The sequence below is a fragment of the Carex rostrata genome, chromosome 5 (genome assembly GCF_964058835.1).
Source record: "Carex rostrata chromosome 5, lpCarRost1.2, whole genome shotgun sequence".
In the NCBI taxonomy this organism is placed as follows: Eukaryota; Viridiplantae; Streptophyta; class Magnoliopsida; order Poales; family Cyperaceae; genus Carex; species Carex rostrata.
In genome coordinates, this window is record NC_135922.1 from 8716964 (window position 1) to 8737057 (window position 20094).

Sequence of the window (20094 nt, forward strand, 5' to 3'; positions counted from 1 at the left end):
TTGATTAAAAAGGTTAAAAAATCATAAATTTTAAATTATAATTAAATAACCACTAAAGACATCTTTCTATGATATAAGCAGAAATGAAAAACCTTTTACAATTGTTAGGTTTGTATATATAAATATATTTCTAAATACAGTTATTAGTTTAATGTATGACATTAAAATTTCTAATTAACTCAATTATTTTTAATGTAAAATTTTAAAATAATTGAATTAAAAATATTTTTCAAGAACAAGAAAATAAGTATAGTTCATTAATTTTCTCTAATATTTTAATTCAAGATTTGTAAACTTGTGCAAGTATAATTAATAAATAATTATTGTTATCATATTTCAATATCAACATAGATATATAAGTTAACAATATGCCCTTCTACTTTCTTTTAATATAACAATATGTTCGATTCACAAGTTTTAGAAGATATTTAAATAACAATATGTTCGAATCACAAGACTTACATATATGCATGATTGATCATGCCAAATCTCTCTCAAACAACACATGCATGATAAATAATGCAAACTCTCTCTCTATCTCTCTATATGATATATATTACATTTCAAGTGCACATATTAAATCAGATTGCATAAAGTACATCGAATCTTCATGAGACCATATAATAAATGAGGAGGGATCCACTTACATTTTTTTTGGGTGATACCGGACTACATCTCATATTTTTAAAGTTTTCAAAGTTCAAATATTCGATCTAAACCATTCAACATTATGGATATATTAAAATGTGCTCCAGTAACCGCTAGCGCGCTGCGGCAGAAATCCGCTAACGCAGCTACAGTAGCCGCTAGCGCGCTGCGGCAGAAATCCGCTAACGCAGCTACAGTAGCCGCTAGAGCGCTGCGGCAGAAATCCGCTAACGCAGCTACAGTAACCGGTAGTGCTAGCGCAGAAATCCACTAACGCAGCTACAGTAGCCGGTAGCGCGCTGCGGCAGAAATTCGGTAATGCTGCTACAGTACTAGCTAGCGCGCTGCGACAGAAATCCGGTAACGCTAGCGCAGAAATCCGCTAACGCAGCTACAGTAACCGGTAGTGCTAGCGCAGAAATAATTATATTTGAGAAGACAATATAGACGTGTAAAACATTCATTCTACCTCTATAAATATTAAATATTTTTCTATATATTTGATCAGTGTTTATAGAAATCATTTGTAAAATTATATACAATTGTTGTCACGTATAAGGTATGGGATTTATATTATAATATCGTCAATTAACGATGTAAATTAAGTACTTAAAAAATAGGCCAAATATTTTGATTTAGATTGTATATTCATTTGTGAGTTTTTCAGTAAATTTCATTTCACTTCAATTCGATATGACATGACAAAGTTACGATCAAAATAAAACATTATAATATACGTTTGAATTGACAGCCTTGGACATTATAATATATGTCAAATCAGTTTTGTTTCTGTTTATTTATTTCACGGGTTCGGAGAAGCAACAGTATTACAGTGAACCTCTTTTGAGTTTTGTGTGACTGATTTGACATTACTCACTGTTTGAATTGACTGCCTTGACTTTAGAACATTTATTTAATTAACTACGGTGTGATTTAACTAATTATAAAAATAAATAAAATAAAAGCAATTTTCATTAACTCTCTTCTATGGAATTAAAAAAAAATCCATCTTTCTAGTTCATTAAAAAATATTTTACTTTTTCTAAAACTAATTTTTTTAAGAAAAAATGATTTATTCCATTTTCACAATTAATGAGATATTTATATCCTCTATTAAAATATTTTTCTCTCTTAACGCATAATCACCAGGAATTCGTATCATCTGAGATATCTCAAAGTTTGCACGACTTTATGGAATATCCCAACCGTTTAAATATGTTATGGACGAATCTCAAAGCACACATAATACTGACCCCTACATCACCCTCGAATAGGCACCGAATACGTCGGTCCCGCAAAAGTTGAGATATCTCAGAAGATGCACTCTAATCACCAGAAAGGAACTCTGGACTTAGCGAAATTTTTTGAAATCCATTTCGAAAGGGTTCTTCACTGCGTTCGCCGCACCGGCCGATCCGAGCCCCTCAAGTTCAATATCGCTGTTCTTTCCCGCACCAAGACGGAGCCGCCGCACCGGCCGTAGAGGGACCCGATCTGAGCCAGCGCCGTGAAGTAGCCGCCGCACCGGCCGTAGAGTTGGAGGCTGCTAAGGTCACCGTTGGTGCAATGGAGGCCCAGTTTTTGCGCTATTGCAAGGTCTCTCTCGCTCTCTCTCTCTCTGTATGTCCAGTGGGCATAGGGTTTAGGGTTTAGGGTTTAACGCTAAACCTGAGGCTTGCTAGATAGTTAGAAAAACGATTTTCTGTCAAATTGGTTTCGGATGGGTTTTTCAGTAAATTACCAAGTGCTGAGATATTATGCCCTGAAATAGCGCTCATATTTAAAAAAATAAAAGAAAAATGATGGCCTTTTAAATCGCCATGAATTAGTTGCTGGTATATTACCTACTACCAGTGATTTGGTTCACGGGCCAGTTTGACTAAGTTTGATGAGAGTTAAATCTTTCATGGTTTGTTTAGTATTCAGTTGCTGAAAGGAGGGTACTGTTGAGGACAAATTACATTAAAACAACAACAATGAGGTTATTTGCTTTAACTGGAATTTTAATTGCACAACTGAGTTTTATTGCACATGGATGGCAAACTTCTGTTTTTTTGGTTCAAGTGCCAGTTTGAATAGGTTTGATGAAAATAAAATCTTTCATGGTTTGTTTAGTGTTCAGTACCTTTAAGGAGGTACTGTTGAGGACAAATTACAAAAAATGACAACAATAGAGGCTATTTGCTTTAACTAGAATCTTAATTGCCCAGGTGAGTTTTATTGTACATGGATCACAGAGGTTTAATTAAGGACCACTGAGGTTAATTTTGCTAACACGTTGATTCAACAATTCTTACAAACTGAGGCTTAGTTGTCAAAAGAAGGTTCTGTTGCGCTAATCATTAGTAAATTTGTTGTTGATCCAATTTTATCCAGGTCAAGCTAGAGCTAGAAGAGAGCATGATCACAGAAGCTATGCACCTATATAGAGTGTCCAAACATATACTAACTTCCAGCTTATCTACATTTGGGAGTGGACTGGTAAAAAAATATATATACCTTTTTGTATTTGAAATGTAACATCTGCTCATATCTAGGGTCTATACACTATAGCACTGATTTTACATTTGGGCTTTAAATTTTTTGATTTTCAATTAGTTCCAAAATTTTTTTAGTTGTTACTGTTAATCATGCGAACTCCAAAGCCATCTATATCATTAAAAAATTGCAATTTGGGTTTTAGTAGTCTTAGCAAGTAAGGAGAAAACAATTAATCATAAGATTTGCTTTTGTCTACTTGGATTTATTTTCTTGTTGATGAATTATTTACTTCCATATTTAAATCTGGTGTTTTTTCCTTTGCAAATGTGTAGCCAGAGGAGATGGAGAAATATTGGTGGGCATTTATTGTGCACTGTGTGATCAAGCTAACCAAAGAGAGGTCAAAGAAAGAAAACCAGGCTACTGTTACACTCTGCCAGATTGTGAAGGCGTTTCAGCTCAAGTAATTTCTCTCTTCCTCCCTCCCTCCCTCTCTCATTTTTTTTTTGTTCATATTTTAACAGGGCTGTACCATATTGGTAATTTTTTTGTTCTGACGTTGATTTTTCCTTTTCATTCCATACTTTCTGTATGATATTATAACTTTCAAAAGACATAATGCGACCTTGCTAATTTTTGAAAATTGTCTCTTATCTGAATTTAACAGCATTGTAGATTTTTTCAAAGAGTTTCGTCAGTTTTGTCTCAAAGCCGGATATATTTTGACAGGCCTCTATGGTTCTGATTGGTAGAAGAGACTCGAGGTATTGAACAAATTCCTTCTTTCAGCCAGCTGTACAATTACCTGACCTGGATTACCCTGAAATTATCTGATTGCTAGACAATAACCTCAAGGAAACAGAAAGAAGTCATTGGAATTAAAACAAATAGATATCAATTGGACTCCAAACTTGTACGCGAAACAATACCCACCTGTTGGAATTAAATTGATGTCATACTAAGTCAAGCAAAAGTTTGCTAAAGCATCTCTTGTCTTTTCCATATGCTCAAAGCTTGTTTTTACGTGACAAAGCCATGTCTATCTTTCGTTTGGCTTGATGTCTAGCTTAATTTGGGATCATTAGGAGTGGGAGAGAAACTGCTCGCTCTTAAAGGATATATGTTGTGGACTAATAGTTAAATGTTATGTGCCAATTACCCTAAGATGTTGAATTGGAAAAATGAGAAATGGTGCTGTTATCACTAGCTATGTAATGCTCAGTCTATTTTGGATGAGACTTCTCTTAATAAGAGCGAGTGCTATACATGACCATCCACAAATTTTCAAGAGTATATATAATATATTGAGGTTTTAGTAAGAACCGAAAAGTTCTCTCTTTTGTGTGCTTGTTATTTTTTTTTGCCAATTTCGTTTGATGAGGTGCTAGTGAAGAAGTGGAAATCTGCTCCCTTTTGAATTTACATAAAGGAATGATAACTAGGTCTAATTGGGAAGCTCTCTTTCTTTTTTTCTTCTTTTTTTTTTTAAAGGGATGATGACGACTTATACCTTAATTCAATCTTTGAACTTTCTGAATTTTTTTTTTTTTTATAGAAAACCTTTATGAAATTTTAGATCAATTATTGTTTTATTAAACAATGAACATGCATTGTATTTTTTTTTGTTGTTGTGAAGACCCGGTGATGTAGTAACAAGTATAAAAACATAGATCTGAAAAAGAATGTTCTCTGTTTTACCCCGATAAGATGTACTACAAGAACTATGGTTAAGGGGCTGATTGACAACCCTTAATCTTAAGCTCACGAAATTATGTTGTTGTGATGGAGTATATAGAGTAGAACTAGGGTGTTCTTAAGATCAGCAAGTCTCTTATGAACTTAACTCAATTTGGTCTCCAAGTACATTTTTATATTCAGATAATGTTGAACAGTTCAGATTGATTATTTGGACTTTTTAGTGGAGATATTAATTCATACCACCGACCTTTCCGTGCTTTGCAAAGTACCATTGCCTCACTCCATATATAAATTTGGCGGAATCTCATGTATACCCCTCAAAAACTTCAAAATTATGTATTTTCATCTCTAAAATTCATAATTTCATACATGAAATTGTCAGTCTTCTAATTGATCGGTTTTGGAGGGCAAATGTGTCATTTTTCTACTGCTGACACTTACGCAAAGTGAACCATGTACATATTTATATGGGCTCCAGAGAACATCTTGTTTAAATAGAATTGTCAAGTTCGGTGAGGGTCTTCACAACACTTAGCATATGCTTCTTGGTTCTATTGAATCCCTTTCCTTTTGCTTGATATTGTTTCTTAGTTTAAATGATTGTTTCATTTTTAGATAACTTTTGTATTGGTCTATAGTATCAGCACAAGATTTTCTTAATTACTGCTTGCTACATTGACTTCTAGGATATGCCAATGATACATTTTAATACACTCATATTAGAAAGCATTTTGGTGATTTCTCTATGTTGTCACCTCTAAGATATAATTTTGCTTTTGCTATCACGTCTATATGTTGTTATCCTTTAATTTTCAATTGTGTTTTTATTGCTCACTTTTACCTTCCATTTTTGCATTGTTGTTGGGTTAAATGGTTTTTTGTTTTCTATATTTCATATGATCATTTTTTTTTCTAAATCACACTGCCTTTGCTGGTAAATTTGTCAATGGCTGTTTTTTTTTGTCTTATAGTTTTTGGTTAATTACCCTTTTAATTCAATTGAATAAAATGTTGTAAAAAAACTCTTATAATTTTTTTTTTCTTCTACATGTTTTTTTTTAAAAGTTACATTTAATTTACTGTTGCAAAGCCCGATGATGATGTAAGTATAAGAATGGAGATCTGAGAAACTGTCCTCTGTTGGAGCCCGATAAAAATGTTCATATGGTTTGTCACATGCAAAAGATTTGCTGATCGGGATTTGATATCGTTTCTAAAGAGTATGACACTGTATATAATTGGTGCGCTGTATGAAGCTAAAACTGCTCTGTCAATATCTTTACACCATTGTATATGATTTGTTTTTGATGGGTATATATGAAATTTCCCTAAACTTGAATCTGTATCGTCCCAGGTACCTGACTGAGTGCAAATTCTCTCTCTCTCTCTCTCTCTCTCTCTATATATATATATATCTGTATGTGGTATCAATGTATGTATGTTTACTAGTGAAAGCCATTTACATTTATATCTGGGCTCCAGAGAACAGCAGGTTGAAGCATGATTAATTTACTGAGGGTCCTGATAACACTATGTTTCTAATTTCTTATCCCTTTAGTGCTTTTTTGTTATGGTTTCTGTTGTTCAGGATCTCCTTTAAAGATGACTGCTGTTATGGACATCAACCAATTTGCTTTTCTTGTTTTTTTTTACTGAAGAGTCTTAGAACTTCAGCTAACTATCCTTGTGTACTGAAGTGAAGGTGTTCAGCTAGGTTTTTTTTTTTTTAATTTCAAAGATGATGATGACTTGGCCAGGAATTTCTATGCTCTTTTCTTCTTCTTATTCACCAGAATTGTTTGTTTTTTTATTTTATTTTAAAACACAATTTTGGTCGATGTTCTAAATTGTTTTTTAAATTTCTATCTTGATGAAGGACGGGATTTAAGTTGCTGCCCATGATAGGATAGAATTTTTAGATCTCTATTCTTAAACGGGTACAGGTTTGAAATCCTATCCGAACGGCAAAGTAAAAACCTCTTATCCTTAAAAATGAAGGGATTCATCTCCCTTTTCTTGGTTTTTGATTTTATTTTTCAGCTGAAAATGCGTATGGATCCGAATTTTGAATTCCGGTCCTTCCAAAATCTAATTTTTTATTTTTTTTTCTAAGATATTTACTTTAAAATTTCACATTTCTCAAACAAACAAAAAATCAGGGTCCTTCCTTTCAAAGAAGGAATAATAATTAGTGGAAAGGAGAAATTTAAATGCATGTTGAAGACAATGTCAAGCTTGTGGAATTATTTGGCTAATTGGTTGCTTGATTGCACTTAGCAGACCTATGGAACGATATTTTTTAGCATAACATGTTAATGAAGTCAATGCAATAGCTATTGTTTATTTTCCTGTTTAGGAATGGACTTGGGTTCAGTTGAGTTGCTGAATACAACATGTTAATAAATTACTAATGCATCAAGCACTGTTTTTCGATGGTTCATAATGATCAAATCAAGTGATTTTCTATCTATTTATAAAAAAGTAAAAGAAATTAAAAAAAAAATATAAAATTTAGTTTACAAGTACATATTCATATGAATACTATGTTGAATGGTTCGGACCGACCGTTGGAATTTTGCAAACGAAAATATTGATCTGTTTTACAGACCAATCCAAAGCTCGTCATCATGTAAAGAAGAGAGAGTTTTGTGAGGTAATTTCGAGCAATTGTCTCAAAGTATATTTGGGGAAAAATAAAGTGAATTTTTGGTTTGCTATTTTGGTATGGTTCTTTTTATAATTACTTTTAGAAATTTGTGCTAGTCATGAGCTGTATTCAATTAAGTGTGATTTTTTAATTTGTTCTTACTAGTGACAGTCCTAATTTTCTGTCCTCCGGTTAGCTTTGTGATAAAAACAATAGAACATCTGATCATCGATGATTTAGGTTTAAAAAGTAATATACTGTGCATAACTTATATCCTAAACGCATCAGCATTCAATTTGATCTATAACATTTTCTATATATGCATGTAAAAAATTACGACATTTCGATTTTGTTTTGATCGGCATCAAGAGTTTACAAAAATACATTGATATAAGTAAATTTTGAACATTGATTTTTTGACTTATTAATTTATATAATAATAAAATTGAAAAATAATAATTTATACAATCTCTCTATAAATTTTGACTGTTTGGACTTTGAGCAAAATGAAAACTCATGTTAACTTTGTCTTATAACTTTGATAAACATATGAAAATATGAAAATCTCTAAAAAAATATATATGTAACTATAGCTGACCGCTTCAGATGGTTTGGTAAGACAAAAAAAAAAAATATTGAGCAGTTAGGACATTTTTAAAATTAATTTTAATGCGAGTACAGATTTGATAATTTTTTTTTTTAGGATATTAATAAAAGTCTCGGCAATAAGCAACAAAACTAGTTTAATTAATAAGGGCATAAGGTCCAGTCTGGTGCTGTACTGCTAAAGTGTGTTACCAGTACACAAATAACATATTGTAAATGCTGTACCATAGCGATCCAAAAAGTTATCATAGTGCATAGTATATACCAGAGGTTGCCAGGTGGCTGAAAATTGGGATAGAAGTGAACATGATATGAGAACTGGGGCCTAGTGTGGCTGGACCCCACCGTGCAGATGCACAACTGCCGGCGCGCCTGAAATGTATTTTCCTGTGGTGATGGTGGGGTCCCACGGAAGGAAGTGCCGAGATGGGCGCAGGTGATTGATGCATGTGATGTGTGTGGGGATGCCTTTGATTACTTCGTTTATGGGCCCCGGTACTGTCGCCATCTCTTTGGTTATGCCATTGGCAAACACCTGGGTTATTGGGAGGTGCTGATGAAATTTCTGAAAAAATATAGGGCATAAAGGCATAATTGTAAATCCCTGCTGAACAGTCCTAAAACTTAAGATAATTATCCTTGTATACTGAAGTGAAGCTGTTTGTTTAGATGAGATGCAAATGAAGAGTAAAATGTAGACATTGAAATTTGCTCTTCTTTTTGAATTTAAAAAAGGATGATGACTTGACTGGGCATTTCGAAGATTTACCACCAAATTGAAAACTCCAACCAAATGAATTAATTTAAAACAGACAATTTGTTGCTAATACACATCACAAATTTGGTCTACAATCAAATCATCTGACTGATTTGTCCATCAAGGCTTGTTTTACCTTGTTAATTTGGGCTTAAACAGACCGTGTGGCCCAAATCAGTTGGTTGCACAAATAAGTAAAAAAGGTATCACCATCTCTGGCTCTGGCTCTTGCTCTGGGATCTCCGCTCAAAAACCCTAAAACTAGTACGGTACTAGTAGTACCTTGCTTTTGGCGTGTGTTACTTAGCTCCATCCGCCTCTCAGTCTTCAGTCCCATGAGAGGCATTTTAGCAAACACCTTAACTGCAAAATGCGTTGGCGGTTGGGATTTGCAGTTAAGGTGTTTGTTAAAATGTCTCTCATGGGATGCACTCCTAATTTGATCAATTACTTGTGTTGTAGAATTGTTCACTTCGTATCTGTTTCATTTACACTTGTATATTTAGGTTGATGTCATCGAATTTTAATCTTCTCCATTGTACATTTGTGCAGCGATGTAATAGGTGTGGTGAGAATTTGATAACCCATAAAAAAAGGCTGGTGCAAGATCATGCACACTGTGTTCGATGAAAAAAAGACGAAATTCCATTATATATGTGTGTGTGTGTGTGTGTGTGTAGAGAGAGAGATAGAGAGTAGAACTAGGGTGTTATATACAATGTACAATTTATCGTCACTTTCATACAATATGCGCTTGTATACAGGTTCAAAACCGTGTGTCATTAGTGTCTCCGGTCCATCGATTGTTTTAAAATTCGAGAACCTCTGTTACAAATCTATTCATTTATACGCTATATGCTAAGCATTCACTTTGAAGGAATAATTCTACTGCATATTAGTTTGTGGAGGTAGATATCCAAGGTGCATTATATTGAGTGTACAATATTCAGATGCTCATGAGTAGTCAATTATTGGTAGATCTGGAGATTCTTTATTTTAATTTTTTTTAATTAATTTCACTTCAGTGCGGATTGCAAGCCAACTGCTCATTTGTATTAAATTCAATGGTCAGACTCAATTAATGGCAGATCTCCAGATCTTTTTTTTTTTTTTTTTTGGGGGGGCAAACTTTCACGCTCTTAAGCTTAATTTCATTTCTATTAAACTTCAGTTACAGTTTCCTACAGAGTGTATTTAATTTCAGATCGATCTCGAGATCTACTGATCGATACTCAACTATTTGTTTAATATAATTGATTAAGATAAGTTCAGATCGCATATCTTGCACCAAGCTGCTCGTGTACACTAATTAAACAAGAAATATAATTCCTATCTAACAGAGTTGTTGGATGGAGAAATAATCTTCCACTCCTAAAATATGGTTCCAACAGTATCCCTGCACCTTTATCCAACAGTAGATAATTAAACATTTACAAAACAACCAAGTAAGCAGCATATGAGCCAACATCTAGGTATAGCTAAACTCCAAAAGTAAACTAAGTTTGCTAGAACTAAGCCACAACATAATGGACTGAGGATAAAACTAAGTACAAAATTGTCAGAATGCTGGTGCCCTTTCATTCATCACTGGTAGTAGCACTAGGGGAAGACTGGTACATCACTGGTAATTTGCGAGAGGCATGCCAGTGAGCCATGATATATTGGCTCTTACCAAACTAGAATCAAATTTGTTGGGCTAGAGGAAATTGCAAAAAAAAAAAGTAATCTCTAGTTTCTAGGGGATTCCCACTAGTTTATTAGAGAAATGTTGATGTGGAGATCATTGAGGGACTGAAAAAGGAGATGGTCATATCAAGTTATACATACAAGTATTAATATCTTAGTTTGTAAGTAAGTATTTATACCTATGAGGATTGATTCAGGAGGAGTGTATGGACGGAAAAAAGGGGACCATATAATTAGTGGGGATCATAGTACAACCTTCCTCTATTGTAGTTGCGGGGACAGAGGGGGATAGAAGTGTGGGGATGAATATAATTATAAAATGTGCAAATATATTATAAATTTATATATTACATGTTCTGAAATTATTTTATCTGATGTTCTCCAGTACTTCTATCAAACCCATGATATACCGAAGATCTAGCAATTCAATTAACTGATTCAATTGAGTTCCCTACTCAAACAATTAATGAGTTGGTTCTTTCTCTAATTAAGAAGCTAAATAATAATGCAAAACTATAGAGTAAATGTTAATCTACCAGTCTATTTTATAATTTTTAAATTTCTGCATAGTACGTTAAGCAAAATTCCATGATCTTTTCTGTAAACTTCTAAAAATTTGTACTACTATTGGTGAATTGTAGTAAACGTTGGGATATGTAGTGTAAATTCTTGGTTTTGACCTAAATTTAATTATACATGTGGGTTATGTTAGCTAAATGAAATTAATAAATTTGAAACGAAACTCTAAATTTAACGATGAATGTCTGGCTATTAGTTGGCATTGCCCTTGTGAGATTTGTAATAATGATTTACAAGCTTATTAACGATCCACTGTCGATCTATACGTTCAATCGTGGCGCGAAACAAGCCAACTGTACGTTCAATCGTGACGCAAAATGGCAATGTATTAATTCCCTTAATCCATTACTTATGAAGCAAATAAGAGATTATAAGCATGCATGGAAGTCCATACAAGTCCACAATTATGGTACTTAATTCAGAAGTTTGGTTTTGAAGTTCATTACTGTTTTGATCTTTAATTATATTTTTGTATAGTTTAATTTATTTAATTAGGTTACTGTATAAATGATTATAATTCAATCAAATATAAAGAGTCAAAATTATGGTTTCTTATATATATTTGAATGTTGATTCATCCTGTTCAATATTTTATAGTTCAAAATCTTATAGAAAACTAAATATTATTATTTTTAATTAGTTTTACTACATTTTAGAATTTTTAAAAATTGATCTCAATAAAAAAATAACAATGTTTGCATATAAAAAAAAGATTCTTTTATTTTAAAAAAATGTAAAAAAATAAAAAAAATTATATTTAACCATAAGTGCTTTAATTCTAAACATTGTTTAAGTTGAACTGCAGAAAGATAGACATGGCACGCAATGGAAGATCAAGATCTCTAATATAAACCCTCGTACACTCTAGCTACCGTTTGATTATCAAACAACCAAATATACTCACAAAATAGTAATACCCTCTATCATGTCCACTTTCATCACCGAAATGAACCCGGTGATTGAAGGCACATCAGCCGACACAGAGCACACGAAGATTGAAGGGTCATCAGCCGATGCAGAGCACACGGAAATTGAAGGGACATCAGCCGACGCAGAGCACACGGAGATTGAAAGGACATCAGCCGCATCAGCAGAGTACACGGAGATTGAAGGGACATCAGCCGCAAACGACCCACCAATGGATGAGATATTACTCCTAATGGATCGGATGATTGAAGAGACAAAAAAAGCAGAGTCCACGAAGAGCGGGAAAAGAACCCATTGGCCGAAGAATTTTATTTTCCATGTCCCAGAGCACATCAGATCCGGTAGAAAATCTAATTTTGAGCCGAAGTTAGTTTCTATTGGCCCGTACTATCATGGACAAAAACACCTCCAACACATGGAAGATTTAAAAATCCAGTGCATACAAGAAATTCTGAAGATGCTGAGAATTGCTCGGAGTAGGATCCCATCTAAGGTCTATTTTGTTTCCGTGAGGTCGGCGTCGAGTGTGCCCATCCATGATGTGATTCTTCGAAAATTTATAGATTCGGGAAATAGAGCTCGTACTTACTATAAAGTGGAGTTTGACCATAGTCCCGATAATTTTGTTAAGATGTTATTTCTTGACAGTTGCTTTATTATCCGAACAATGCTCGCTTTCTCTCAAAAGGTAGAGGAGAGCATGTCTTTCCTAGATGTGCACATAAAAGAGGTGAGATCTGACCTGCTTCTTCTGGATAATCAAATTCCCCTGTTTTTTATCAAGGAGGTCTATCATTGGTTTTTAACCGTTTTGAAGGATGAAAAATTACCCAGCTTTATTACTGTCCTTGAACCGTTTATATGCCTGGATATGCCATGGAGAATCAATCATGATGCCATGTCTAGCAAAAATGCAGCTCATTTGCTCGACCTTTATTGGAGATGCTCCTTGTCTCCTAGGATGTATCTGGAACTAACTTCTTCTGAAAGAGATCTTCCTGAGCAGATAGAACTACAAGAATTGGAGAGTATCTACGAGGATAAAATTGACTCTCCGCGAGAGTATACCACAAGAATGGTGCTTTTAGCTCATAAAGTATCCATGATATACTGATACTATTGGCGGCGGATACTCCGTCATTATTGTTGTCGATATCGTTCTAACTCTTCTAAAATCAACCACTCAAATAATGCACTTATGGTCATGGCGAATGCAACTGAACTTCAACAGATGGCAGGTATAGAATTTGAGAAATTTAAAGATGAAGGTTATTTGGATGTTAACTTTTCTAAAAGGCGGGCATCATGCGAATGCCACGCCTAAAGATTGACTCAAGGCAGGTAACTTTATTAAGAAATCTCATTGCCTTTGAGAACTGCATCTCACCCAGAATGCGAATTATTAGCTACTACATGAAACTGATGGATGTGAAGTTACTTCAGAAATGTGGCATTATCTATAACACACTGTGCAGCCATGAGGAGGCTGCCACTTTCTTCAATGATATCGGTGACTTTTGTTTCACCGATGACGATGCAAATCCTTTCTCCGGTTTATACAAGGATGTGCAGAAATACTACAATTCAAGTTTCAACCGTAGATTGGCGAGCTTGCGACAGAACTACTTCAGTAGCCCATGGGCGGCCATCTCACTCTTCGCAGCTGTGATCCTGCTAATTCTTTCTGTAGTTCAGACATACTACTCTGTTTATGGATATTACAAACCAAATAATTAATTATCTGTTATTTTCAATTGGTTTACTATTTGCAATCGTGTTCTCTTAATAAGCCCGTAATACTGTTATTTTTTTTTCTTCTTTTTCTTTTTTTGTTTTGTTTGGTTTGCTCTTGTATCCAAGTTTGTCCTTAAGATATTTGCTTATCAATATACCACAATAATATTTAATGAAATTGTCATTAATGTACTCTTTTGGCACTTTGCTCCCTCTCTGATTTAATTATATGTAATGTAGCCCTCATTGTACTTTTTTTTTTTTTGGTGGAAATGCCGTTAGGCATTTTTTCTATTAATAACATATAACCACATTGTGCTTTGCTATATTGTGCTGGTTTGAGTTTTAAAGAAATGAATTATCTAAAAAAAAGTTTTGTACCAATGAATAACACTCCAATTAAACTGATTCTAGAACAAATCTCTGTAAATTTGACCAGGATCTGGCTCCAAAAATTAGGAAGGTTGAGATCTAACTCAAAGTTTGAGTTACTTTAGGGAGAGAAAAATATATGACGTCATGATGGACACCAAATATTGCTTCTAGCTCGTCCAGTGATTTATCTAGCGTGAATCTTGAAAAAATCGGACGGCACACAAGGTTATAATAAAGCTTACAGTATGTAATGGGATAGCAAAAAAGTTTTTTTTTTCCTAAATGAGTTGATTAATAACTCTGACATCATAATTATAATTTAAATTATAGAGATTTGAAATAAATTAGATTATTTTGTATAATAACTTTGGTAGTCTATTAAAAAGTAGGAACCTGATAATATGTAGTCCTCTTAACAAAATGGAAATAAATCTGCTGTGATTCTAAAGGGATCGCAGGACCCTGTGATTCCAAATCCAGCCTTTTCACTTTTTGGAATGCACAAATCTCAACAACACTTATTTTTTATGCACGAATCTCCAGACAGATAAATGGATGGATTTAGAATAACAGGGTCCTGCAATCCCTTTAGAATCACAGCATATTTATTTCCTAACAAAATACGTACCTCAAATGTCCCTCGAAGTCTTAACTACATGGGACCACGCTCTAATTACCTTATCATGACCACTTTTTAGAAAGATCACCAACGAATTTACAACTGGTGCGTTGATAGATATTTACGCCAATATTGATATATAACATATTAAGTATTTATATCTGACATGCCAATCCTTCCTAAAAAAAATGTACAATTGCAGGTTCTCCGATCTTTCGATAAGCTTTTGGGGAACAATTCATATTATTACAGGTATACAATTGCCTTGCTCACACCAACCCAATTAAACATATCCCATACTATCAGCAAATAGAATTCCGAAAATCCTACTTATTTCTAAGTAAATTTCTAATTATAATTCAAACGTAATATATACTTGATTTCCTGTCAAGGGAGCCCATTGGATTCTAATCCTAGTCTTTGAACTGCTGCCGAGCCTTGTTAGCAGAAGTGTTTGTAGTTCTTATTTGTATTCCACTCACACCAAAATATAATGACTTAACATCTATTGGTATGTGGAGGACATTGGCATATAATAGACATAATTATATATGCAAGGATAGATTCAACAACAATTCAAAGTATAACAGAATCTCAAATCAACATAATCATAAACAAAAAATAAATTATACTAAAACATAATTAAGAATTCAATACACCCAAACCATATAGATGAGAAAATTAGCTTCTCAAAGCCATGTCAAAATAAAAAATAAAATAAGAAATATATAACCACAACCCTTGAAGATTGAAGAACCCTTGCCTTCTACTCTAATTTCTAGACTTACACAACTAAAACGCGCACACTAAATCCTATTACAAGAGGGGTTTATATAGTATTCCTAAAGAGTGTAGCCAAGTGGAAGTAATGGAGATCATGGAGGCCAATTTTGGCCTCCCATGCCATAAATAATCTGCCACAAATAGACTTTCAAACTTGGCATTGAAGTTAGCTCATTCTCCTAGAAGGATGCTGCTTGAAATTCGCATCAACGGCTAAGATTTAATCAAACCAAAATAGTCCACGGATTAAATCGGTGTGCCCGTGTGGCTTGGCGCTAAGCCCGCATGCGGTAAGCTCCAGTCCACACGACACCTGACTTAGTCGATTTTCTACATTTTTCACCATGTTGCATGTTGTGTACTTTGTGCGAGGTGTTGCATGCTCCATGTGATGTCCTATTTTGATGCTACCTTCAGAAATGACTTAAATATGACATTTTTGCTCATTTTTTGGCATCAATATGACATTTTTGCTCATTTTTTGGCCTAAATATGCATCTTTTACCAAAACCTACCAAAATAGTCTAAAAACACGTTTGTAGTAAATAATTTGAGAAAATGGCTACTTTGCATACACTTTTTCGCTATTTTTCGTACTTAAAAGTAGTGATTTTCACTATATAAATTGGTGTTATCATAGCATTGAAGCTCATTGCATTTTTTCTCAAGAGCACTGAGGTACTCATGATGGCTTCTCGACCCTTGTTTTCTTGTTGAATTCTATGCATGAGTTGATAAATATGTGAGAAATTAATTTGCACATGGTTTTTACCGCTTCCCACAACTCATGTGTTGTTCCGGCCATCATAAAGAGGTTGGATACAACCGACTTGATGGAGTTTAGTAATGAGGTAATGATTTTATCGTTTGCTATTCTCCATTATTTTGTTGCCGTTGTTTCGTCAGGAGTTATCTTTTCCGCATTCGGAATTTCTGGTTTTTTCTTTTTACCAGTGATGTATTCTAACATCTCTCGACCACTCAGGGCCTTGGATGCTACCCTTGCCACGAGAAGTATTTATTAGTTTTGAGAAGTTCATTGCTTCTTCTTGAATCATTTTTTTTTTTGCTGAAATTTGTTGTGGTTTTTCGATTTTTCGTTGACAAAGTCTTTTGCTCTGATACTATGTTATTTTTGTGAGACACGAGAGGAGGGATTTAAGAAAACAAATTATATTGCAATCTTATTTTTCTGATTACAATTGTCTCTATTTATAAAATAAATAAAAAAGTAACTGTTACACTATTCCCTATTCTATTTAATTATAAGGCAATATTTCCTAGTCTATTAATTACATTACACAAGTCCCTACATGCAACTAACTGTTACAATTCAAAATTGGAATTCTATTTTATATTTTAACACAGACTTTTCCCAGGACCTGTATAAGCTAAAATCAGGGAGAAGGGACTCAGATTTTGAAGAGCTGGAAGCAAGAAGGGCAGCTGATGCAGAGCTTGCGGCAGATCGCGATGCGACCACATCCGACAACTGGGTTGCTGTTCAAAGATAAACTGGCTGTAAGTTCTTTTCTAAATTTAGCAGATTATGTTGGCAACATATTGTGTTGTACGTATACGTAATGGTTAAATAATATGCATTACTTGGTGGCTGATTGAAACCTGATGAACTGGCATTATTCAAGGACCTCATTTATTGGTCAATACTGTCATATGGTACTAAGATATATGTTACTGAAATGTGTGTGTGTGTCCTTTATGAAATGAAACTGTGAAATTGGTTGTATTTATTCCTCTTACTTTTGGTAGAAGTTCAGCTTTTTCACTAGAACATCAATAAACTCTAATATAAGGAGAAAGTTTATAATGAGGAATAAAGAACCATACTTCTTTTAAAGTATAAAAAATTGGCATCCAAAATATCATAGTAATTGTTACCAAATATTTTCAAAATTGCCTAAATAAGCCATCTTTGCTATTGGCGCAAGTAGAAAAGGGACGATTTCAGTTTTCTCCATCATCTTACTCTTTTTTTTTTTGTTAGAGAAACCATTATTTTATTTTTATTTTTAGTTTGTTTTTGTGTTTACTATTATTTTAATGTAGCTTGCTAAATAATATTTGATAGTTATTTGTCACCAATTTATATATCAAAAGCACTCAAGATGCATAATTACTGAACTGCAACTAAAAATGAGATAAATCTTTAAACATTAGAGCTAGATTTATGCTCTTTTGGTTCAACATTTTTACATTCTAATTGTGTTTCTTACCTAATTAAGGTCATCCCATATATATGAGCGGGAGAGACAGTTTTATTTTTGTAAATGCAATATACATTAGCTTTCATAATGAGACACTAGAGAATATACGTGTATTTTAAGGATGTGTCTTTAGACATGAATAAGTTTGTAGGGTTTCTTGCGGTCTTGCCAATCCAAAATATATTGTAATTATCACATAATCTGTAGCACAAGTATAATTTCAATTTCAATTCAAGGTTCTTTTACTATAGATCACCATTAGATTAAAATCATTTGATTAATAATACAACTGAAATGTAATTTCGCCATTTTAATTTACATGCTATACATCAAATTATTTTATTTTCAACATGCATGAAACAAATACATGCACACAAACACACACACACACATCACATGTTATCTATGATTTGTATTCTCTTCTGGCATTGATTTGAGTCTAAGAATAATAGCAGTATATACTAGAATTCAATACTTTAGAAACTTAAATTTTGGTCTTTAGAACAAACCTTCCAAAATAATTGTACAAAAATTGTGACACAACACATACATGTACTGATTTACCAATTTTCTGCCCTTGTAAGAAACTCATATTCTAGCAGTGACCGTTTGTATATACAACATATGGCATAGGTTGTTACCCTGTAGTAATGCATGTTTAAGCATTCATCAACTATGCCATCACCAATGGTACGAAAACTATATGGGATTGGGTTTTGTCCAAAGGGCTTTGGAGAAAGCCTCATCCAAAGTTAAGCTTAAATGTCCGATTTATATTGAGATTCGTGCAAATATATTTAAATCTTACTAAATTTAAATGGCTCCTTGAATGTAAATGTTTGTACAAATTTTGATGCAAACCGGACAGTTTAAGTCTGGATTTGGATGAAACTTTGTCCAAAGACATTTATAACATTTAACCGTTGTTGCTTAAGATCTCTTTAATTAGTAGTGAGAACAAATAAATGATTACAGAACAAAATAACAAATAAAGATATCATAGCCTTACCTCCATAAATATAGTAGGAGACTAGCAACCTGGGAAGAAGAGCAGGTGCTTTCATGCGGTTTCAAATCAGGAGTTGAATTGAGATGCAGCTCCTCCTATTCACTAAGAACAGAACCAGCCTCCTTAATTAAACTCTGTCTTTTTCTCATCCTTGTTAATCCTAATTTTAATAATATTCTTCCAAACTAACGAGGCCAAGCGTGGCGGTGACATGGTTTGCATTTGTTGTACTGGCTAGTTTAGGAGAAGAGGAAGTTGATAGTTTTGTTGAGAAATTAGAATGTTAGCCTCATAATGAATTTTAGAAGTGAATTAGAAAAATGATGAACTGTAATTTTTATTGAAAAGTTCTTATTTTTACATAGTCTGTACATGGATATTTCTAGCCTACAATTCCTATGTATTCCTACTAGCCGTTGGGCTCATTCCTATTTTACAATGGCTGGATCTGTTGCCTAATTACACCCTAATCGTATCATAAGTACATAAATCAAGCTAGGTACCATATTCGGATTCTAGCTAATTTGTTGCCTAACTATGCCTATGATGAATATTCTGAGGCTAACATTCTAATTTCTCAACAAGTTTAATTAAGTTGAATTAATTATTCATTTTTATTGATTTTTTTTATCATTAATTTTACATGTTACACTTTGATAAATATATGTGTAGAATTAGTATGAGAATAAAGGATGGTTGAGAATCTTTCCTAAAATAAAATGTCTACACAGCTGTTGTAAAATAGAGATTTTCTCGAATTAATATAGGAATAAAGGACGGCGTGCTATTTCTGATTTGCTCGGAATAAGGAGAATAAAAAATTAAAAGCATCTCTAACATAGGCTCTCACTAGGGGTGTTCATTGGGTCCGGTTTATATGGTTTTTAACCGAACTAAAAAAGTTTGGTTCAAATGCTTCGGTTTTTCAGTTTAATTGGTCTAGCTCAGTTCAAATTTCAGTGTTATTTGGTTTACCTTGTTTAGTTCGAATATTTCATTTCTAAAACACATTAACCGAACCGACCAAAAGACTATATTACAGGTCATTGTTTCGGTGTATAAAGTTTACTTTTGGTTGAACTGAAACATACTGAAATATAAATTGGTTTGGTTTAATCGGTTGATAAGTTCAATTAAGTCATTTTGGTTTTATTTTTAAAAACCGAATAAAATGTTAGTTTACCAATTTTATTTTGATTTTAACCGAATCAGAACTGATGAACACCACCCTCAGCTCTCACGTACTAGCTCCACTTGCTTTTGAACCGTACTTGACAAGTTCTTGTGGGGGCAGCTGGCCTATTGGTATCGGTTTTGATA

At 33.6% G+C, this 20094-nt stretch overlaps 1 protein-coding gene across 2 annotated transcripts; it reads left to right on the forward strand.

Moving 5' to 3' along the window:
* Nucleotides 1-1959: 1959 nt before the first annotated feature.
* Nucleotides 1960-9520, forward strand: LOC144553934 (retinoblastoma-related protein-like). 2 transcript variants are annotated; one of them, XM_078302109.1, is made up of 5 exons: nt 1960-2244; nt 3025-3129; nt 3462-3592; nt 3797-3893; nt 9390-9520. In XM_078302109.1, the coding sequence occupies exons 1-4, from the start codon at nt 2215-2217 to the stop codon at nt 3879-3881; spliced, it is 351 nt and encodes a 116-aa protein (XP_078158235.1). In that variant the 5' UTR covers nt 1960-2214; the 3' UTR covers nt 3882-3893; nt 9390-9520. The 2 variants fall into 2 exon arrangements, with proteins under 2 accessions (XP_078158235.1, XP_078158234.1); XM_078302108.1 differs by lacking the exon at nt 9390-9520 and having other exon boundaries at nt 3797-6614.
* Nucleotides 9521-20094: the final 10574 nt, after the last annotated feature.